This window comes from Aquarana catesbeiana, linkage group LG03 (genome assembly GCF_042186555.1).
Source record: "Aquarana catesbeiana isolate 2022-GZ linkage group LG03, ASM4218655v1, whole genome shotgun sequence".
Lineage (NCBI taxonomy): Eukaryota > Metazoa > Chordata > Amphibia > Anura > Ranidae > Aquarana > Aquarana catesbeiana.
In genome coordinates, this window is record NC_133326.1 from 656,914,997 (window position 1) to 656,939,525 (window position 24,529).

At 43.2% G+C, this 24,529-nt stretch overlaps 1 protein-coding gene across 2 annotated transcripts in view; it reads right to left on the reverse strand.

Moving 5' to 3' along the window:
• CC2D1A (coiled-coil and C2 domain containing 1A) overlaps positions 1–24,529 on the reverse strand; it is a 113,781-nt gene continuing 89,252 nt past the window's right edge. For both annotated transcript variants that reach the window (XM_073622763.1, XM_073622762.1), the window contains exons 25-29: positions 22,485–22,545; positions 20,011–20,137; positions 17,489–17,565; positions 14,781–14,828; positions 1–1,865 (exon numbers count right to left, since the gene is read on the reverse strand). In XM_073622763.1, the coding sequence (XP_073478864.1) occupies positions 1,845–1,865; positions 14,781–14,828; positions 17,489–17,565; positions 20,011–20,137; positions 22,485–22,545 (334 nt within the window). In that variant the 3' untranslated portion in view covers positions 1–1,844. The remainder of the gene's footprint in view (positions 1,866–14,780; positions 14,829–17,488; positions 17,566–20,010; positions 20,138–22,484; positions 22,546–24,529) is intronic.

Genomic DNA, 24,529 nt, shown 5'->3' on the forward strand with positions numbered 1-24,529 from the left:
AATATGTTTGTATTTTGCATTAGCTAAGCGCGGTGTCCTACCATATATTACTTAGTGACGCTAGACAGCTCACATTTACACTGCTGCTGGCAAGTGTTTATTTAGAGATTATTCACTTCCTTTGGTGCAAAGTCTTTTTGTTTATATTTAGTCATATTGCATTGCGTTTTACAGAAAATTACAGCGGCTGCAGATTGAAAAGGAAAGGTAAATGTTTAAACATTAAATTACAATATGACTTGTGTGCCAATTGTATACGCTATACAGTGGAACCTTGGATTACGAGCATAATCCGTTCCAGGAGAATGCTTGTAACCCAAAGCACTCGCATATCAAAACGAGTTTCCCCATAGAAGTCAATGGAAACGAAGATAATTTGTTCCGCATTGACTTCTATTACATGCAATACCGCATGTGGCCAGAGGTGGGGGGGGTGCCGGAGAGCCTCGGAAATACTCGGGGACAGCTCGGCTGAACTCAGAAAGGCTCGGAAACACTGGGGAATGGAGTATTGTAATGGAGTGTCCCCAGCGCCCCTGCACCTCTGGCCATATGTGGTACTGCACCGCCCATTGGCTTGAATTCTGCTAGTTTTGCGAGACAACACTCGCAAAACGAGTCAGAATTAAAAAAAAAAAAAGTTGCTCGTCTTTCAAAACGCTCGTTAACCGCGTTACACGTAAACCAAGGTTCCACTGTATTATTTTTCTTTATTTGCTATCCCCCTCCCTCCACAAAAGTGAGTTACCCTTTAATTGAACAAGCTGAAGTTAGAAGCTGATTGGCTACCATGCACAGCTGCACCAGATTTTGCACTCTCCAGTTTTAGTAAATCAACCCCAACAAAACAATGCTGCTGCCTTTGTTCCCTAGAGTTCTCCCACACAATGTGTATAGAGAAAGGGCTTTTGAGGGATATAGTTCTGAGGGTCTGCCTTCATCATATGGAACTGAGCTCCCATCAGGTGCCCCTGCAAGAATATTACAAGCCTGGTGATAGTGTCACATGGCATAATAAAAGCTGCTTATTACTACCGGAACAAGGTAAAAGAGAAAAAACAAATAATGCTGGGGCATGCCTTAAAGTGGATGTAAACCCGATTCACGAAATTTGTGCTGGGCACATATAGCAGCAGTGTTTTCTTATCTCTCTTCAAAGCACTATGTCCCGTAGCTTTCTCCTGCTCCGTTCTTCTGTTATCAGCCTGATAACTTCTGACAAGTTCTCCATCAACTGAGATAAAACCAGCCTGAATTTTGTGTTGGGGAGATTAGCAGAGAGCTGAACAAAGTCTCTACCTATGAGAAGAGGGGGTGTGTGCCTTTCCTCCAATCAGTTGTCTTGGCTGTACGCCGAGGCTTCACTGCAGTGTTGAACAGGAAGGGAAAATCTCCTATCACAATCTGAACAATCTAAAGAATATATAAAGATGAAGACAGAAGATATACATGTAAAACGTATGTAGGGAGATTTGTTTCTTTCCTGTGTATCATCTGAGGCTGTTCACTTCACTGGGTATATGTGAGGGTTTACATCCACTTTAACAGAGGGATAAAGAGGTTTGGGGGTAAATTTGGGTAATGCCTGGACATACACTTTAACCCTGTGTGGTGTTGGGGTGCAATAAACTTGTTGAAAACAGACAACCACCTTTACAGGGGATTACACATATACTGTAAATAGTAATCATTTTCTGCCCCTGAGCGAGCCTGCCAACAGCCAGGGACAACGGTGTCCAGAACTATGCGGAGGGTGACACGTGTATGGGAGTGATAAGGCACTAGTCCCCCATCTCTATAGGAGAAGGGCATGTAAACAATGATTTCAGCATCTGGAATTATCTTCATCTGGTCAATTTCTGAAGCTGCAAAGAAAAGGAAAGAATAAAAAAATGAGAATCAGTACCTTATGATTGCAGGAAGATTTATAACAGTGTCTGAAGAAACCAGATTCTCCTGGGAAATAAAAGGAGACAAAATCGTATACAAAAGCCTGGCCAAAATGGTTTTCTTTGTTGAAAATAAAACTGGATTAAATGTGAGTTATTTGAATTTGCCTCTACTCTTCAGACAACAAAAATTTAACCAAGGCATCTCTGTAAGCTTGAGTTCACACTTGTGTGAGCACAGACATCGCATGTGATTCGCACCCGCACTGTGGCGCCGATCGCATGCGATGTCTGTGCAATGCTATAATAAAAATCCAAAAAAAAAAAAAGTGAAAAAAAACTAGTTTCTTCATTTTGTATGGCTGCACTCGCATTGGATTCGCAGGAAAAATAGTGCAGGGACTTTTTTATCCAGCACTGGAATCGGATCGCATTGGGTGTTCTCACCCATGCGATCTGATTGCTGTGCAAGTTCACAGTTCGAACTGTGAACCAATCTGGGGGTGCCAGTAACATTGTTTTGACACCCGCAGCGGTTCGCAGAGGGCAGCGCGAACTGTCTGCGGGAGAGATGCGATGTGGGAACAGGCGCTGTAATCGCAATGGTTCCCGCATCACTATAGTGTGAACCTAGGCTAAGTGTGAACAGTTACCATTACTGAACACAACAGACTGGACAAACAATCATAAAATAAGGCATGTACTGTCGGTCAGTACTCAGTGACAGCCCCATTAGGGCTCTTTGCATGTAGGTGCCAAAAACTCCACATTTTTTTTTTTTTTTGGTTATTAGGCTTCCTTTGATTTTTTTTTAACCACTTAAGGACAAGTGGGATTTGCCCCCTTAATGACCAGGCCATTTTTTGTGATACAGCACTGCGTAGCTTTAACTGACAATTGCGCAGTCGTGCGACGTTGTACCCAAACAAAATTGATGTCCTTTTTTTCCCCACACATAGAACTTTCTTTTGGTGGTATTTGATCACCTCTGCGGTTTTTATTTTCTACGCTATAAACAAAAAATTAGGAGCAACAATTTAAAAAAAAACAAACTATTTTATACTTTTTGCTATAATAAAAATCCAAAAAAAAAAAAAGTGAAAAAAAACTAGTTTCTTCATCAGTTTAGGCCAATATATATTCTGCTACATATTTTTGATAAAAAAAAGAAAATCGCAATAAGCATATATTGATTGGTTTGCGCAAAAGTTACAGCGTCTACAATGGGTTAGATTTATGCCATTTTTATTATTATTTTTGTTTTTTACTAGTAATGGCAGTTATCTGTGATTTTTAGCAGGACACTTGACACTTTTTTGGGACCATTGACATTTATACAGCGATCAGAGCTAAAAATTAGCCACTGATTACTGTATAAATGTCACTGGCAGGGAAAGGGTTAACACTAGGGGGCGATTACAGGGTTAAAGTATTCCTTAGGGATGCGTTTCTAACTGTATAGGGGCTTGGCTGGCTGGAGGAGAGAGATCATTGTTCCTAATCGGCCAGCCGTGTAAGCTCCCGACGTATGACGATTCGCGCAGGGGAGCCAACTTGTCGTAGTACAACTGCGGCGGGCGGTCGGTAGCTAGTTGAATCCAATCTGAATGCAGCCCATCACTTTTAATGGGCCTGTACACACGGGCATGTAAAAAATCAGTATTGACAAAATTAAAAAACAAAAAAAATACTGCGCTTGGGTCAACACTATTGAACTTGAGAAAGCTGCAACCACATCAATGAGATATTTATCACATAAAAATTAGGTAAGTGTTGTGCTATCATAAGTGAAAATAATACAGAACATGCTCAAACGTGATAAAGTCCAAACGTGATTTAAATCAGTCCCATAAACATGATGGTAAAAAGAAGTAGTAGATCTTGTAACAAAAAGATCAAAGATGAAATGAATCACACTCCCTTTACTGCAAGAAATCCCCTGGAAAAAGTCCTATGGTGACGAAACGTGTAGAACAACTTGTCTACGTTATGGCGCTACCCAGAGGTGAAGGCGGACGCCATTTTTTCCTGCCTGGATGTTTATCTCATTATGTGAGTGACATTCTTTTTAATAAATGTTCGTTTTTAAGGTTTTACACCATATAGTGTTTTTTCACTTATATCACATATTTGGTAGTCAGTGACTTCTATTGTGGATCACACCCTGAGATGGTACCTCTGTGTTTTCCCGTTTATATAAGGGAGTTGACCTTCCTGTTTCAGGGGGTCCTGGCCTTTTGGTAAGAGCATATCTTCTCTACCGTGCCTTGTAAAAAGTATTCACCCCCTTGGCTTTTTACCTATTTTGTTACATTACAGCCTTTAGTTCAATGTTTTTTTAATCTGAATTATATGTGATGGATCAGAACACAATAGTCTAAGTTGGTGAAGTAAAATTAGAAAAATATATACATAAAACTATTTTTCAGAAATAAAAAAATGATAATTGGCATGTGCGTATGTATTCACCCTCTTTGTTATTAAGCCCATAAAAAGCTCTGGTGCAACCAATTGCCTTTAGAAGTCACATAATTAGTGATATGATGTCCACCTGTGTGCAATCCAAGGGTCACATGATCTGTCATTACATATACACACCTTTTTGAAAGGCCCCTGAGGCTGCAACACCTAAGCAAGAGGCACCACTAACCAAACATTGCCATGAAGACCAAGGAACTTTCCAAACAAGTAAGGGACAATGTTGTTTAGAAGTACAAGTCAGGGTTAGGTTATAAAAAAATATCCAAATCTTTGATGATCACTAGGAGCTCCATCAAATCTATCATAACCAAATGGAAAGAACATGGCCCAACAGCAAACCTGCCAAGAGACGGCCGCACACAAAAACTCACGGACTAGGCAAGGAGGGCATTAATCAGAAAGGCAGCACAGAGACCTAAGGTAACCCTGGTATCTGTACATTGGACAATAAGCCGTACACTCCATAGAGTTGGGCTTTATGGCAGAGTGGCCAGAAGAAAGCCATTACTTTCAGCAAAAAAACAAAATGGCTCATTTTGGAGTTTGCGAAAAGGCATGTGGGAGACTCCTAAAATGTATGGAGGAAGGTGCTCTGGTCTGATGAGACTAAAATTGAACTTTTTGCCCATCAAAGAAAACGCTATGTCTGGCACAAACCCAACACATTACATCACCCAAAGAACACCATCCCCACTGTGAAACATGGTGATGGCAGCATCATGCTGTGGGGATGTTTTTCAGCAGTCGGGACTGGGAAACTTGTCAGAGTTGAGGGAAAGATGGATGGTGCTAAATACAGGGATATTCTTGAGCAAAACCTGTACCACTCTGTGTGTGATTTGAGGCTAGGACGGAGGTTCACCTTCCAGCAGGACAATGACCCCAAACACACTGCTAAAGCAAACAAGATATTTGGGGGGCACACCCTAAAAGATGCATTAAAGATGGTGCAGCCATAAGACCGTACAGTAGAAGATATTACAGCGCACACATGCAAAAGAGACATTTACCTCCAGCAAGGCTATTTAAAACACCTAAACATTTTCAAAAAAACATTATCAAAAAATATGGGGATTTGGTTACACCATATTGCTATATGGTGCTAAGCCCACTTACTGCGACAAAGTACCCCATGCTAAAGCAACACTTGAGTGGTTTAAGGGGAAACATGTAAATGTGTTGGAATGGCCTAGTCAAAGCCCAGACCTCAATCCAATAGAAAATCTGTGGTCAGACTTAAAGGGGTTGTCAACCTTTGTGGTTTTTCACCTCAATGCACAGAATGCATTGAGGTGGATAGAATGCAAAAACCTCTTACAGTGCAGCTCCCCCCCCCAGTGCCCCCGTTTTACTTACCTAAACCCTCTTTTTCTTGCGCCGGGGACGAGCACACCAGCTCTAGCCGGTGTCTCATGTCCTGATTGGCTAGATTGATAGCAGCGCAGCCATTGGCTCCCACTGCTGTCAATCAGATCCAATGACGCGGGCGCCGGGGGGCAGGGCTGAGTCATACATTCAGCGGCTATGGACGCTGAATGCTAGACTCGGGAGCGCGCCCGCTAGGTAACATCCCTTTGGAGAAGCGCTTCCCCTAAGGGGTCATCTGATGCGGGGAGGAGCCGTGAGAGACGCCGGGGGACCCCAGAAGAGCAGGTTCGGGGGCCACTCTGTGCAAAACGAGCTGCACAGTGGAGGTAAGTATGATATGTTTGTTATTTTAAATTGAAAGAAGAACAAACCCTTACAATCACTTTAAAGATTGCTGTTCACAAGCGCAAACCATCCGGCTTGAAGGAGCTGAAGCAGTTTTGGAAGGAGGAATGGGCGAAAATCCCAGTGGTAAAATGTGGCAAGCTCACAGAGACTTATCCAAAGCAACTTGGAGCTGTGATAGCCGCAAAAGGTGGCTCTACAAAGTATTGACTTTAGGGGGTGAATAGTTATGCACATTGACTTTTTCTGTTATTTTGTCCTATTTGTTGCTTGCTTCACAATAAAAAAACAAATAACAAAAAAAAAAACAAAAAAAAACACCCATCTTCAAAAGTTGTGGGCATGTTCTGTAAATTAAATGATGTAAATCCTCAAACAATCCATGTTAATTCCAGGTTGTGAGGCAACAAAACACGAAAGATGCCAAGGGGGGTGTATACTTTTGCAAGGCACTGTATACGGTCAGGTATATAAATATTGGGACATCGACACAATTCTAATCTTTTTGGCTCTATACACCACCACAATGGATTTGAAATGAAACTAACAAGATATGCTTTAACTGCAGACTTTCAGCTTTAATTTGAGGGTATTTACATCCAAATCAGGTGAACGGTGTAGGAATTACAACAGTTTGTATATGTGCCTCACACTTTTTAAGGGACCAAAATTAATAGGAAATTGGCTGCTCAGCTGTTCCATGGCCAGGTGTGTGTTATTCTCTCATTATCCCATTTACAAGGAGCAGATAAAAGGTCCAAAGTTCATTTCAAGTGTGCCATTTGCATTTGGAACCTGTTGCTGTCAACTCTCAATATGAGATCCAAAGAGCTGTCACTATCAGTGAAGCAAGCCATCATTGGGCTGAAAAAACAAAACAAACCCATCAGAGAGATAGCAAAAACATTAGCTGTGGCCAAATCAACTGTTTGGAACATCCTTAAAAAGAAAGAACGCACCGGTGAGCTCAGCAATGCCAAAAGACCTGGAAGACCACGGAAAATAACTGTGGTGGATGACCGAAGAATTCTTTCCCTGGTGAAGATCAAAAACACTCTCCAGGAGGTAGGTGTATGTGTGTCAAAGTCAACAGTCAAGAGAAGACTTCACCAGAGTGAATACAGAGGGTTCACCACAAGATGTAAACCATTGGTGAGCCTCAAAAACAGGAAGGCCAGATTAGAGTTTGCCAAACATCTAAAAAAGCCTTCACAGTTCTGGAACAACATCCTATGGACAGATGAGACCAAGATCAACTTGTACCAGAGTGATGGGAAGAGAAGAGTATGGAGAAGGAAAGGAACTGCTCATGATCCAAAGCATACCACCTCATCAGTGAAGCATGGTGGTGGTAGTGTCATAGCGTGGGCATGTATGGCTGCCAATGGAACTGGTTCTCGTGTATTTATTGATGATGTGACGGCTGACAAAAGCAGCAGGATGAATTCTGAAGTGTTTCGTGCAATATTATCTGCTCATATTCAGCAAAATGCTTCAGAACTCATTGGACGGCGCTTCACAGTGCAGATGGACAATGACCCGAAGCATACTGCGAAAGCAACCAAAGAGTTTTTTAAGGGAAAGAAGTGGAATGTTATGCAATGGCCAAGTCAATCACCTGACCTGAATCCAATTGAGCATGCATTTCACTGAAGGGAAAATGCCCCAAGAACAAGCAGGAACTGAAGACAGTTGCACTAGAGGCCTGGCAGAGCATCACCAGGGATGAAACCCAGCGTCTGGTGATGTCTATGCGTTCCAGACTTCAGGCTGTAATTGACTGCAAAGGATTTGCAACCAAGTATTAAAAAGTGAAAGTTTGATGGATGATTGTTAATCTGTCCCATTACTTTTGGTCCCTTAAAAAGTGGGAGGCACATATACAAACTGTTGTAATTCCTACACCGTTCACCTGATTTGGATGTAAATACCCTCAAATTAAAGCTGAAAGTCTGAAGTTAACGCACATCTTGTTTGTTTCATTTCAAATCCATTGCATAGAGCCAAAAAGATTAGAATTGTGTCAATGTCCCAATATTTATGGACCTGACTGTATGTTGGTGGGTCAGCCTCTGTGGTGGAGGGAGTGCAATTCAATTCGTCTCTGATCTTTGGTTACAAGATCTACTACTTCTTTTCACCATCATGTTTATGGGAAAGATTTGAATTTGGACTTTATCACATTTGAGCACCTTTGTATATGTTCTATATTTTCACTTAAAAATTGCGCAACACTTTACATACCTAATGTAAATATCGTTAAACTTGTTAGACCAGTAAAGAAAAAAAAAAAAAAAAAAAAAAAAAAGAAAAAAATCTTCACTACTGTGCACATGCCTGCCTAAATGACACCTCCCCTATATTATAGCAGTTGAGCTAAAATAATTTTTATGCACATAAGTGCATTTATGTATTTAAATGCACTCACTATATGGACTATACCTGTATTTTTGCCAGGAACATCTGGTGTAAGTACACCAGAATTGTGTGCAAGGAACCTTAGCAGAAATCACAGCTTTCAATGTTTCTTGTTTCATGATAAGTCTTTTTATTCCATCTTTAGGAGGATTTTTTTCCCCCCACTTTTGTTCGTAGAGCATTGGCAGTACAGAAATATTCTTAGGTCGCCTTGAATGCACTGTACATTTCATATCTGCCTGCATTTTCAATGATTTAGGGATCATGCACACGGGTGTAGAAATTTAAACCTTGCTGGTAAAAAGCTGGCAGCAAGATCTAACGTAAAAAAAAATGGTTGATAGTGCATTTTAACTCCATATGGACATGCATGTGTCTATGAGCCTGTTCCACCTAGTGAACGACCCCATTCGGGGCCAGCTAAGTGTTCATGCAATACGATCAGACCACGATGCAAATTTTCCTAGTTTATGTTTACACAGCTCAACGCTATGGGGGGAGGACCGACCACAATGCACCTGTGTACATGGGCACATAGCCAGCAAGACCGAGCTGTGCAGATCTATATATAAAAAAAAAAAAAAAGTACATAAAAAAGGGAGTGTGGGACTTTAAATGAGGCAATTGACTAGTGGAGGTAGAGTATATAGTAATCATTTTTTATTTGTAACAATAGTATAAAAGTATTTTCATATATATACATGCACAATGGCATAAACATAATGGATACATATACATTAGCTTGGCAACACATAAAAACATAAAAGATAGCAATTGTTAATAAATGTACTACAAGAGGTTTCATATTGGCAGGCATTGGTAAATCATATGCAAAAGAGCTGCTATAAGATAGGTACACATGCACATTGATAATTACATAGTACTCAATGAATTTTGGATGTAAAAAAAGTATATATGGGCCAGTAAATAAGTAATAAGCCAGACTTGTCTAAGCACCCCATGGAAACTCGACGCGATGCTATGTGGAGGTTTTCTTGGCTGGGGTGGGGTTCCTGGCCTCAGCTCCGGAACAGACAAACATTTGGGGTCCCATGCTCCTCCATGCCAGCCAAGCACAGTGCTCCAGCCGACCTTTTACTTCTGTACCCAACTCCTGATGAATGGCATGTAGCCATGAAACGCGTTGAGTTTCCATGGGGTGCTTAGACAAGTCTGGCTTATTACTTATTTACTGGCCCATATATACTTTTTTTACATCCAAATTTCATTGAGTACTATGTAATTATCAATGTGTATGTGTACCTATCTTATAGCAGCTCTTTTGCATATGATTTACCAATGCCTGCCAATATGAAACCTCTTGTAGTACATTTATTAACAATTGCTATCTTTTATGTTTTTATGTGTTGCCAAGCTAATGTATATGTATCCATTATGTTTATGCCATTGTGCATGTATATATATGAAAATACTTTTATACTATTGTTACAAATAAAAAATGATTACTATATATTCTACCTCCACAAGTCAATTGCCTCATTTAAAGTCCCATACTCCCTTTTTATGTACTTGAACCCGGGATGGAGGCACATATTGTGCCTCATTCAAAGTCCCACACTCCCCCCCTTTTTTGGCTATATAAAAAAAAAAAAAACCACAGTACAGATCTGAACGCAGTGTTTTATACGCCTGTGTGTGCAAGCCCTTATACTTATTAAAGCGTGGTAACAGTAATTGCACAGAAATATGTCACGTTTACATCTTAGAGGCTATAAAAAAATGAGGTCCCCATTTAATCAATGAATGAGTCAGCCAAATGGGCAGAGCAATCCTGCAGGGATGAACAGGGACAGAAGTGAATGGAATGCCAATGCACCTCAATGCCTTGAAAAAAAGTATTTGTACCCCTTGAAATATTCCACATTTTGTCACGTTACAACAAAAAACGTAAATGTATTTTATTAGGATCTTATGTGATAGACCAGTGATGGCGAACCTTGGCACCCCAGATGTTTTGGAACTACATTTCCCATGATGCTCAACTACACTGCAGAGTGCATGAGCATCATGGGAAATGTAGTTCCAAAACATTTGGGGTGCCAAGGTTCGCCATCACTGTGACAGACCAACACAAATTGGCACATAATTGTGAAGTGGAAGGAAAATGATAAATGGCGTTCAATTTTTTTTTTTACAAATATATGCAAAGTGTGGGGTACATTTATATTCAGCCCCCCTGAGTCAATACTTTGTAGAACCACCTTTTACTGCAATTACAGCTGCAGGTCTTTTTTGGGATGTCTCTACCAGCTTTGCACATCTAGAAAGTGACATTTTTGCCCATTCTTCTTTGCATAATAGCTCAAGTTCTGTCAGATTGGATGGAGAGTGTCTGAAGAGCAATTTTCAAGTCTTGCCACAGACTCTCAATTGGATTGAGGTTTGGACTTTGACTGGGTCATTCTAACACATACTGTAAATATGCTTTGATCTAAACCATTCCATTGTAGCTCTGGCTGTATGTTTAGTGTTGTTGTCCTGTCGGAAGGTGAACCTCCTCCCCAGTCTCAAGATTGCCCTGTATTTGGCTCCATCCATCTTCCTATCAACTCTGACCAGCTTCCCTGTCCCTGCTAAAGAAAAGCATCCCCACAACATGATGCTGCCACCAACATGTTTCACAGTGGGGATGGTGTGTTCAGGGTGATGTGCAGTGTTAGTTTTCTTCCACACATAGCGTTTTGCTTTTAGGCCAAAAAGTTCAATTTTGGTCTCATTTAACCAGAGCACCTTCTTCCACATGTTTGCTGTGTCCCCCACATGGCTTCTCGCAAACTGCAAACGGGGCTTCTTATGGCTTTCTTTCAACAATAGCTTTCTTCTTGCCACTCTTCCATAAAGTCCAGATTTGTAGAGTGCACGACTAATCGTTGTCCTGTGGATAGATTCTCCCACCTGAGCTGTGGATCTCTGCAGCTCCTCCAGAGTTACCATGGGCCTCTATCCCTGACCTGTCTGGTGTGTTCCTTGGCCTTCATGATGCGGTTTGTTCACTAAGGTTCTCTAACAAACCTCTGAGGACTGCACACAACAGCTGTATTTATACTGAGATTAAAATTACACACAGGTGGACTCTAGTTACTAATTAGGTGACTTCTGAAGGCAATTGGTTCAGCTAGATTTTAGTTAGGGGTATCAGAGTAAAGGGGGCTCAATACAAACTCACGCCACACTTTTCAAATATTTGTTAAAAATGTTTAAAACCATTTATCATTTTCCTTCCATTTTTATGTACCCCTTTGTGTTGGTCTATCACATAAAAGCCCAATAAAATAAATTTATGTTTTTGGTTGTGACATGACAAAATGTAGAAAACTTCAAGGGGCCTGAATACTTTTTCAAGGCACTGTAAAACCTCATACTGTATCTAAACCCTTTTTTTTGCAACACAGTGCACTACAACACACCACAGTGCCCTGGGGTGTACTGCGATGTAGGACCTTTGCCTTATTGCGTTGTTTCTGAATGGCACTGCAACACGCTAATGAAATGATGCTGCTGTACCGTGCATTGCGGTTAATGCAAACGTTACTGTAAACATGAGCTGCTAGCAATAAAACCCGTACATTGTAACTGAAAGATGCAAGGTTCTTCTCTTACGCAATCTCCAAATGCTCCTCTGTGGTTTGATGAGAGTTTGGCAGAGCTCGCCAAGCTTCCTGAAGTACAACGTTCGACTCAAATATGTTTATCAGCTGTTTTCCTCTGGGACCCTTAAATCGTTGCTCACATTGAGGGCTGAACTCAGCATTCCTACCACTTATTTTTTTTTTTCTATATACAATTAAAGGGGAACTGCAGTCTGCTCACATAATTTGTAATAAAAACATCTTTGCCATTCTAAAGCTTCCATCCAACCACTTTGCATATTATGTTATATATACTGTGATTCTGTACTTGCCAAATATGCTGCCGAAATCTCCCTCCACTGAGTCTGGCTGCATCCATTTTAACTGTGGGCAGCTGAAGCTGCTGCCTGTTCACTTCCTGGATTTACACAGACACACACCTCCAGCTCTGCAGCTTTCATTGGCCCTCTTATGACTCATCCTCCCCCCCCTTCCTGGCAAACTCTCACAAGAGTGAGAGAGAGCTGTACATGATGTCATAAGCCTAGGCTAATGACCAGACAAGAAACAGGAAGTGGGCTGTACTAGATATTTACTGGCAGAAAAAAAACGTTTTACTATCCAAAGTTAAAACAACAAGGGCAGAAGAATAGATGGAAAGATGAAAAAATGACTGAAGGTCCGCTTTAAGACATGCGCTGGCGGCCCAGTTTGGCCTCACAGGACGTTCGACTTCAGGCCTCAGAATTGGAAGCTTTGCTACATGAAAAAGAGCACCCCAAACTGGTTTCTAGATATTCTTCTATGTTGATATCCTCTTCCACTACCCATATGGCCAAGGTTAAAACTCAATGGCAAACTGATATACCCACGCTTCAGGAAGAGACTTGGGAGGAGGCCCTAGGGAACCAACTTCCAGGGGTTATAGCTGCCGGGGACAAGGTGACAATTAAAATATCTCCACAGAAATTATTATGCCTCACTTCGGCTATGCAAATTGGGTAGGCTGACATCTCCTGAATGCTATAGGTGTCAATGCTAATGGAGATTTTTTTCAGCATGGTATGGGGGGTGCCCTAGGATACGTCAGTTTTTCTCTGGTATTGCCTCCCTTATGGAGACAAAGCTAGCTTTGCCAAACATATGTACAACTTGATGTCTTCCAAAAAATACTGATTTATTTCCTCTTCTTCTAATGCAAAAAAAAAAAAAAAAAGCCATTGCTCTGTGCTGGAAGAGGCCAGACCCTTCTAGTTTGCAAATGTGAGTTGACTTGATCAATAATGCCCTGCCCATGTACAAAATGACCTATACTCTTTGTCCAAAGAAATTCAATAAAATCTGGTCGAGTTTTACCACCAGTCTCAGGAGATACAGAAACTTAACTGGGCTAAGGTCCCCCCCCCCACTGTCTTATTTGATCCTGTCATACTCTATATCTTTTTAGTACTTGTCTACCTGCATGCTTCAAATGTAATATCTTGAACAGCTTAAGTTCCTTAATCACCAGCTCTTTTTTATTAAAGTTGTACCAATTGTTGGTTCTGTGTACGATGTCCGGGTATTTATGTAGAGCATTGTTTTTCTTTTATTATTGCCAATCTGTCTGACATGTACCTTGTCTGGTTGTTTTGGTATATGGAAATTAATATAATACCTTTACCATTGCCGACTGCATAACTTACATATACAACAGCAAGGTGGCACTGCTGTGCCGGATCACGTACCTAGTATACGATCCGATACTTTCGGGTAGGGGGTGCACATGCGTGCCTCTGGCGGCCTGCTCCTGTTGGGATTATACACAGCGGATGCTGATCTGCGGTTACCGCAGACTCGATGTCCACCGGTACCCACCGCTTATTTGGTACAGAGGCAGAATGGCAGTCTACCTATGTAAACAAGGCAGACTGCTGTTCTGTCAGTAGGGAAGGCATGTATTCTGTGTCCCTGCAAAGCAGGAACATGGATCAATGCCTTCCTCTAGTAAAAGCAACTCCCACACAGTACAAAAGCACTGGTTATGCACACAGTTAATGCTTTGATCACCCCTGATTTTAACCCCTTCCCAGCCAGTGTCATAAGTACGGTGACAGTGCATATTTATTAGCACTGATCACTATATTAACGTCACTGGTTCCCAAAAAAGCGTCAAAAGCGTCAGTGTCCGATTATGCCGCCGCAATATCGCAGTCCGGCTATAAGTCGATGATCACGGCCAATACTAATTAAAAAATAAATAAATAATACCCATAAATATATCCCATAGTTTGTGCAACTTTTGCACAAAACCAATCTATATACGCTTATTGGGATTTTTTTTTAACCAAATTTATGTAGAAGAATACATATTGGCCTAAATTGATGAAGAAATTAGATTTTTTTCAATTTTTTTTTATTGGATGTGTTTTATAGCAGAAAGTAAAAAGTATTGTATTTTTTTTTTTTTTAAATTGTTGCCCTTTTTTTTTTTTTTTGTTTATAGCACAAAAAATAAAAACCGGAGAGGTGATCAAGTACCACCAAAAGAAAGCTCTATTTGTGGGAAAAAAAAGGGCAATTTTATTTGGTTACAGTTCTCAGTTAAAGTAACACAGTGCCATATCGCAAGAAATGGCCTGGTCATAAAAGGGGGGTAAATCTTAAGGAGGTCAAGAGATTAAAAAGAAAAAACACACATTGTACACACCTCGTTCCCCACAAGATTCCTCTTGTACAACGCCTCCTTGGCTCCTTCCTAGAAGGAAAAATAAATAAATCATGATTGGTTAGCAGTCTATTCGCGCTCAGATACCACTGCTCATCTTAGTGATTGGAATAAAGAGTACCTGTCGTGCAATAACAGAAAAAAACACATGCCTTATTTATTAAAGTGCATTCAATAAGCAATACCGTTACTGAAAGAAGCACATTCTGGCCCAGGTCTGAACCTGATTGCTTGTTGTCAGGCAGCAAAAATGTTCTTATTTTGTCTACCCTTTCAAATAAAGTCCTGATATTTGCTTCATGGTTTCACAAACGCTCCTTATTGGTCCCACAGCTGACTCACAGAAAGAATTATTTTCCTATGCGTCATATTGTGTGCTTTTTTTGGCCAGCCTTTAAAGTGAGTCAAACCTGGTTTCATGCATCTTAAATCTGAAGTATAATGTACGCACATAACACCTTTTTTTTGTGACAGGTCCTCCTTATGGAGACATTAGGGATCTGCCTTAACAGATTAAGTACAAACGGAATTCAGTCTGTTGTTATCCAATCTACCGCAGCTGGGATCTGACAGCTCTGAACCTGGAAGTGTTCTTGCCTCACAGGGAAGATCAAGAAACTGAGGTTTCTCATCTCTCCTACTAGGGTTGTCCCGATACCACTTTTTTAAGACCGAGTACAAGTACCGATACTTTTTTTCCAAGTACTCGCCGATTACGATACTTTTTTTTTAATGTCATGTAGCACTAATGGGCACTGATAGGTGGCACACACTGATGGGCACTGATAGGTGGCACTGACTGATGGGCACTGATAGGTGGCACTGACTGATGAGCACTAATAGGTGGCACTGATTATACAGCACTGATGAGCACTGATAGGTGACATGCACACTGATGGGCACTGATAGGTGGCATGCACTGATGGCTGGCACTGACTGATGGCTGGCAGTAGCACTGATGGATGGCACTAACAGATGTCACTGATGAGCACTGGTTGATGGATTACACTAATGGGCACGAGAGGATTAATTTTTTTTTATGCTGCCTCTGTGACGCCCATCTTGGTACACCTTGCACTCGGCCTCAAAGCAACAGTGGACATCTTGTTACACCCAGCCCAAACTATATGGGCTGGGTGTAACAAGATGTCCGCTGCTGGCATACTGTGGCTGAGTGCAGGGTGTACCAAGATGGGCGTCGGGATTTTCAGTTACACTGATGGTGTAACTGCAACATGGAGCGCTTTCCGCTCTGCTCTCAGCTCCGCCCTCTGACTCCGCCCGCCGACTTCCTTTCTGTCCCAGCCAGGTATCAACTAAGGCATCGGAAGCATTTGTGCGAGTACAAATACTCGCGCAAATGCTCGTTATCGGTCACGATACCGATACTAGTATCGGGACAACCCTATCTCCTACCCTCTCCATCTTGAGCGCGGCAGAAAATGTTCTAGGTTACCACAGGACTCAGGTGATCTCAGAATGTGTGTGGGGGTGTTTCAGGCAGGTGGGGGGAATCATTTTCTACTGGTGAGCCCAAAGGCAGTTGCCCAAATGTAGGCAACCCCATGGATGGAGTTTGTTTAAATTCCTGATCGTGCCATGCCATAATAAGTATGGTGGAGGCAGTAAAAGAGTTAAAGGGTAAGGTTGTTTGAGTCTGTGTTTGCTTAGAGGCAGAAGCTTTTCTATCTTAAAGCAGTTGTATGCCCACAAAAAAAAAAAAAACTGTAAGGCAAAGGCATAATGAGCTAGTATGCACCGCACACTAGCTCGTTATGAAATATTCACCTTAGAACGAAGCGCCAGCATTGCCTCTCGGTCACCGCTGAGGGAGCAGACATGTTCCCTCAGCGTTTCTTCCGGGTTCGCCACTCCAGCGCTGTGAGTGGCCAGAGTCACGATGAGTCCTCTTTCCGGCAAAGAGTTCTGATTTTCAGGCAGCACCCGCTGGACCTTTAGAGTGCATGCGCCACTGATATTCATTTTAGGGGATATTCATTTTACCTACAGGTAAGCCTTATTATAGGCTTACCTGTAGGTAAAAATGTGAAAGTGGGGTATACACCCACTTTCATGAATTCTATGCATTAAGATAAAAAAAAAAAAAAAAAAAGACTTCTGTGTGTAGCAGCCTCCCCAGCCCCCCTAATACTTACCTGAGCCCCCTCTCTGTCCAGCGATGTCCACGAGTCCCTCAGCCATCTGGGATTCTTCCTCCTGATTGGCTGAGACACAGCATCAGAGCCATTGGCTCCCCCAGCTGTCAATCAAAGCCATCGGGAAAGAGAGGGGCGGGGCTGTATGGCAGCTCCATGTCTGAATGGACACACGGAGCTGCAGCTCGGCTGCCCCCATAGCAAGCGGCTTGCTGTAGGGGCACTTGACAGGAGAGAGGGGCCAGGAGCAGCGAAGAGGGACCCGAGAAGAGGAGATTCCAGGCTGCTCTGTGCAAATCCACTGCACAGAACAGGTAAGTATAACATGTTTATTATTTAAAAATTTTTTTTTTTTAAGCGAGACTTTACAATCGCTTTAAGAAGAGGAGAAAACGTTAAAAACAAAACAAGTATCTAAACTGTAGAAATGTAGATACAACATTGATCTGCATTGGGCAGAGAACATATTAGAAAAAAGGGTTAGTAGTTAGTTAGTAATCAATCATACATTGTAGCCCCATTCCATTTGCTCACCCGGTTTCCTTCTTGACCAAGACGCCGGGCAGAGTCAGAATAAAACTGCAGGTACCGTTCTAGCTGCCGAATGTATTCTGAAGGATAGAAGAAGAGAGTTCAAGTGTTTGGCCAAAAAAATATGCAATACATGCACAGTTCCTCTTGTTTGGCCTCTTAAAAATGCTTCAAGTACAGAAAATAACCAGCTGATCTGCTCAAAGTCTAGTGAGCTCCTAATTTCCCATAGTAAGCTGACAAAGCTGCCTTTGCAGCAAGAAGACCTCACCCCAGTGAGTGCTGTCAGTCCCACCTCCCCTTGTGGACTACAGAAATCCTCCCCCTCTCCTCATCATAATATAAGGGGCAGTGTTCCCAAGTTCAGCAGAGACTTTTTTTAAAGCGGAGTTTCGCTAAAATTTTTTTTCTAGATGGCAGCAGCTGCAAATACTGCAGCTGCTGACTTTTAAAATAAGGACACTCACCTGTCCTGGGGTCCAGCGATGTCGGCACCCGAGGCCGAACCGTCCCTCGGTCCTCGGGTGCTGCCGCCGCCATTCTCACTGAGGGAATCGGGAAGTGAAGCATTGCGGCTTCACTGCCCGGTTCCCTACTGCGCGTCTACACTGGTCCCCGTTGTGTTGTGGGAACTGTGTATTTCCCACAACACAACGGGGGTGGGCGGGGACTCTGCGCCACTCAGCTATACCCGGAAGTGGGTGCAGATACCTGTATTATACAGGTATCTGCACCCCCCTCCCCCCTGAAAGGTGCCAATTGTGACACCGGAGGGGGGGAGGAATCCGATGAGCGGAAGTTCCACTTTAGGGTGGAACTCCGCTTTAAGTTAATGTTTTACATTATAAATAGAAAAGAATGTGTTGCAATCTTAAAGAAGAGGTAGGGCCCTACTTCTCCTGTGGGTCTAAGAAGTGAACTTTGTTCTGCACTCCTGTGACACATATTCAGCTGACAGCGGGCTAAAGTCTGCTGATGTCATTCTGCCAGTCCAGACACTGGAGGGATTCTGACTTTAATGGTGGGATCCACCCAGATGTCTGACTGGCAGCTGCCCCTCAGCCTCACAGCATGCTGCTGGGATACTGAGTAAGCCGCTTCTGCCCCCATTGCAGCCTGGCACTCTGGAGGAGCAGAGCATAGAGCTGGTGGCTGACAGTCACCAGCTCTCTGCTCACTAAAGATCAAAAACTGAGCAATCAGTGGTCTTTGATCACTCAGTTCTTGAAAAAGCGGCAGGGGACCGATGATGCATCCACCTAGGCGAGTATAAATGTTTATTTTTTAAAAAAAATTCCCTTACTTCTCTTTTAAAGTGTCTGTAAACCTCAGACATAAAATATGAACAAAGCACATCCCTCTATAGCAGGGGTCTCAAACTGGCGGCCCTCCAGCTGCTGCAAGTCTCATCATGCCTCTGCCTGAGGGAGTCCTGCCTGTAACTGCCTGTTGCAATGCCTCATGGGACTTGTAGTTTTGCAACAGCTGGAGGGCCGCCACTTTGAGAGCCCCACTCTATAGTGTGTCCTGTACTTATCTCACACCAAGTGTCAATTCTGTCTGCTGCCTCATTCCTCTGATAGAAGCATGAGGCATTTCTGATGAGTTTTCTGACACCAAGAGGAAAAAGGTGAGAGAGGAGGGACCTCCAGCTGATTGACAGCCTCAGCTTTGTTCCTGTGTGCTATGTGAAGGAGGGTGTTTGTCTTCCCTCCAATTGGCTCTCGGAGCTCTCCCCACTGATGTAACTTAAGCCCTTCGCCCCCTGCTTTTCAGAGCTGAGAGATCCTGTGTAAATTCTGCACTTTGAATGGATGTAGGGGAAAGAATGCCGCAGATAAACAGGTACAACTTATGTAGGAGGATTTGCTTCACTGTATCACCTGAGGATAGTCACTTCACTGGATATATGTAAGTGTTTACAACCACTTTAAATGTGTGACCAATTAAAACCTAGGCTGTCTTTTTTTCACATTTTCCTTTCTGCGCATTCTTTGTTTTTTTGATGATTGCCATGTCCCTGTGGCATCCCACAATGTAATACCGGCACCTAGATGACCAATGAAGAGATGCACACTGTCAAGATAGGAAGTGGCAGTTGATGCCGGAAACAGGCACCCTAAATCCTATACAGAGAATGTACACCACTGGCTCTGGCTCTACGTTTTTTTTTTTGGAACTAATTTCCTACTTACAGCTGCTGCTTGAAATAGATCCATAAACCTGCTGATATCCTTCCTTCCTAGAAAGCCAGGAATATGACCCACACTAAAGCACTGGTTGCGTGTTGCCCAGTTTTTAACACTGCCCTCCATACCATTCATAGAGGCTGCACTGCATAATACCCCATCTGTCACTAATGTTGACCATGCCAAGTTCCTCCTGAAAGTGATAACGTTTGTCATTCTGATCCAATCGATTTATTACTCCGAGTCAATGACTTGCAAAAAGTATGCAGCAAGTAAACGTAAGGGGAGGCAGAGCTCCTGAGCCTCCTCAGCTAAGATAAGAATTTAGGCCCTCACCAGCCTGAAGTGGAGGTCCTCCCTTACGCATCTGCAGTATCTGCTGCTGACCCCTCTGACCAACATCATTAAGGAGAGCCACCAAGTCTTCAGGGGGAGGCCGCTGCTGCTGCCGGTAGCCTTGAATCTGAAAGAAGAAGTAAAAAAAATGTATAAAGTACCCATAGGCCTAGGTCCTAGGATGTCACCTGCAAGGGCAAAGATTGCTAAACAGGAATGCTGCTATTTGCATCAGTGGAAGGGTGGTAGGAGCAATGAGCCCAGGGCTGCTTATCCAGGGAATTAGTGATCACCCCTAATTTAGTTAGTATAAGTTCACCCTTGACAATGCTCATCTTTCTGCAGATATATATTTTTTTTAATTCTTTTATACTGTATCCTGTAAAGCAGGGGTCTCCAAACTTTCTAAATAAAGGGCCAGGTTACTGTCCTTCAGACTTTAGGGGGGCCGGACTGTGGCCATCGGGAATAGAAGATGTTCCAGCATCATCTCATTGATAGGAATTGTGCCCCATCCAGTGGTGGCCCGTCCATTAGGGGCGCCACCCCCCTAATCCATGCGCCTGGCCCCTAATCTACATGCAGGGTGCCGGATGCATGGATTTCAATGTTTTTTGTTTTTTTTTGAAGCAGGCGATTAGAGCCTAAGGCTCTAATTGGCTTCAAAAAAAGATGGGCTTGGGTTGCAGAGCACTGCGCCCTGAGCCCACCCAGTTGAGTGACATTAGCGAATTAATATTCACTAATGTCTTCCCGTTTCTCCTCCCGGCCAATCAGGAAGTGGGTCCTGAGACCTGATTGACCTGGAGTCCTAAGACTTCCTGGCCAATCGGGTCTCAGGACCCACTTCCTGTTCGGCCGGGAGGAGAAGCAATGGATGCCTGGGCCAGGAGCAGACGAGATTGCCAGTGCGGGGTGCAGTGTGAGTACCAAGGCCAGCCTGTGCAGGGGTGGGGGGCGGTATGTGTGAGGGAGGAGGGCAAGGAGGGGTTTGCTTGCCAAATATTGAGCACCAGCCACCACTGGCCCCATCATTGATGTCATGGGGAGGAATTGTGCCCCATCATTTGTATCATTTAGAGGAATTGTGCCCTATCATTGGTGTCATTGGGCCCCATCGTTGATGTCATTGCGAGGAATTGTGCCCTATTGTTGGTGTCAGTGAATGAAATAGTCCCTCAAGGGCAAGATAAAAGCAAGCAAAGGGCCACATCCGGCCCCAGGGCTGCAGTTTGGAGACCACTGCTGTAATGCATTGCGCCCACAAACAGCATATCTCGGATGAAATGCCAGGATCCTGCAGACTGTCAGTACACTCCGATACAGGCAGGCAGTTATTGAATAGCAGGAAGATCAATGGACTACAAGGACGGTCACCAGCACTCTTGCAGTTCATTGAGAACTACAGGTCATCTGCCACAATGGCTGATGGTACTTGTAGTCTATTCATTCAGAGGAAACTGTGAAACAAGGACGCGATCGTGTGGAAGGTGCCACGCATGACCACGCTGTTTTAAAATTGTGACAGCAGGTGTGGGGAAAAGATCCCCTGTCCGCTGTTACAGAGCGGGGAACGCTGGCGGTGGAAGGTGGGTGGATAGGATCATGTTGCATCCTAAAATATGGATGTAACATAGAACATGCTCCTAAAGGTGAACTCAGGGTCCTTTCACATGGGGCAGACTCCGCCTGCGATCCGATTGCTCAGCAAGGGATCTTTTCGCTGATCACCGCTGAGCACACAGATGACAGGTTTGTGTCCGCTCCGCTTATGTAGAGCGAACACAGCCGTTCTACATTATGGGTGGTGGGATGTAAACGTTCCACCTGTCCGTTTACACCATCTGATGCAAATGATGGAAGGGGATCGGATCCCCTGTCCATTTGTTTTCTGTGGAACATATTGGTAGGCATATTGGATGTAAGTAGGTGTAAACGAACACAGGAGAATAGAGGTTCCAATCGGGTCCGTCTGAAAAACGGACAGGTGGACCCAAACGGAATATCTGTGTGAAAGGGCCCTTGGCCTTTAACTCATCTGATTAATGTTCAGCTGAAATGGTGCTGACCAGGCCCCATAGATTGTTTTTGAATGCATTAGTTGATGGACATCTCCTGTGCAAGGGCAGCATAAGTGGAACCCCAGTCTGCTTTGAAATCTTTCCCTGGGAAATGTTGCTGATGCACTATAACTACCTTGTGTCTTGTGGCTGTGCTCAGTCTTGCCATGGTGTATGACCTGTGACACGAAACAGTCTTCCACACCTTCACCTTAGTAGCAGAGTTTGGCTTTTCCTCACCCAGTTTTAAGTCTCCTACACAGCTGTTTCTACTTTACACCCGGTACTTCTGTGTATAAAAGAGCAGTTGCTCCCTTCCTGGGAAATGAAGTGACTGAGAATCTTGGCAGAGCTCTCTCTCCTTAACTTTTGCTAAGGATCACTCAGAAAGAAAAATACAAACATCACACTTACCTTCTTCTCCAGTTTCTCTTTCTCATAAGCTAACACGCTCAAGCTGTGCAGAGTTGGAGCACTGAAACAGAACCAAAGCATTTTTTTGACAAGTTAAAGCACATCTAATCATAAAACAAAAAAATTATATATTGCAGCTCACCAGTCCTAAAGGCAAAAAGGTGTTTTATCCTAATACATTCTATGCATCAAGATTAAAAAAACGTGTGCAGCAGCTCCCTCAGACCCCCTTATATACTTACCTGTGCCCCATCACAATCCAGCGATGTTGTACAAGAGACTTGGCTGTCCGGGACTCTCCCTCCTGATTGGCTGAGACACAGCACTGGCTCCTGCTGCTGTCAAAGTTAGTGAGCCAATAAGGAGAGAGAGGGGCGGGGCCAAGTCGTGGCTCCATGTCTGAATGGACACACAGAGCAGCGGCTCGGCTCAGGTGCCCCATAGCAAGCTGCTTGCTGTGGGGGCACTTGGCAGGAGGGAGGGCCCAGGAGTGCCAGAGAGGGACCTGAGAAGAGGAGGATCCGGGCTGCTCTGTGCAAAACCAACTGCACAGGGCAGGAAAGTATAAAATTTTCGCTATTTTTAAACAAAATACTTTAGTATCACTTTAATGTGAAAGTTTTATTTTTTTTTCAGGACTTTTTGCCCTTTATTTTTACAGGTGATCCTGCCAGTAACCCACTCCCTGCCCTAGACTGATACTCACTGACTATACTTTATTCCTTGAGGAGCAGCGTTGGCACACTAGTACAGGGTGTATAATAGCACTACAGAGGTACCCTGGGTAGGGCGCATAACTCCAGTCAAGGGGGATCTTGCACTAAAATGCAAGGTCCACTTACTTGTTTTTAATCTAGAACTGTAAAATAGATCACAAAATGTTAAGTAACTTTTTATTAGAGAGAATGTTAAGCCAAGACGGATAATCCCTTCATATGAATGTATAAAAAAAACTCCTGTCTAAAGCCTAGTACACACGATGAGATTATTGGACGAATAATCGTCCATTTTTTTTTTTGCATGCTAGTCTCATATCGAAAACGAATAGGATACAAAAGTATGAAAATTCTCATACGACAGAATAAAAATTCTGAAGTGATGTAATGTATTTTTGGATGAATACTGTTATGATTAAATGAAAATCGTACGATCTGGTATCGTACGAGAAAAAAAAAAGTTTCTGGTTTGTCCCTTTGGAAAATTTCGGACGACAGCTGTGTACCAACGATCAGATTATCGTATGATTGCTTCAAAATATTTTTTTTGTACGATATTCTGATCATTTGTACGGAGCAAAAAAGATAAGTATGGGAATTTTTTTCCCCCCATAATCATACTTGTCTAGGTGGATGCTGCATCTGTCCCCCGCCGTCTCTGCACTGAGAACCGAGCGATCGAACATCGCTGATGGTTCGGTTCTCTCACCTCCCCGAGCAAAGAGCTGCTGACTGTCAATCAGCATCTCTCCTGCTCTGCTCCTCCATGCTCACTGGAGCGCTGAGCTGTGGAGGGGCGGGGAGCGGCTTTGGTTTGGTATCAGTGACCACAATCAGAACCCTCAGCTTGGTGTCCGTTGCCACACTATTATCCCCCAACTATGGTGTCAATGACAACAGTAATAACCCTTACATTGGTGGTCAGTAGCATTGCTTTTAAAACCCCCTCAACATTTATGGTCAATAGAAGTGCTGTTAACCCCCCCCCCCCCCACACACATTAATAGTCAGTGGGACAGCAAGGCTAACCCCCCTTAATACATCACATGCTCCTGGCCGCTCTCACGTGGAGCCAGAATTATACTTCTACTGTCATGCGGAGAATGCTCTGCTTGATAATATTTGATTCATTTCAGTACCAAGTGTGGAACACAGAGTGCACCCAACACTCGGCATCCCGCTGACACTCTAACACACGGTAGGCCACATGTGACTCACATGTTGGGAGCTAAATCATAGCAGAACATGTTTTTCTCTTTATCATGGCTCAGACTGGCTTAGCTATGACATGCTGAGAATTCATAAGCAGGCACAGCTTCTAATATTGAA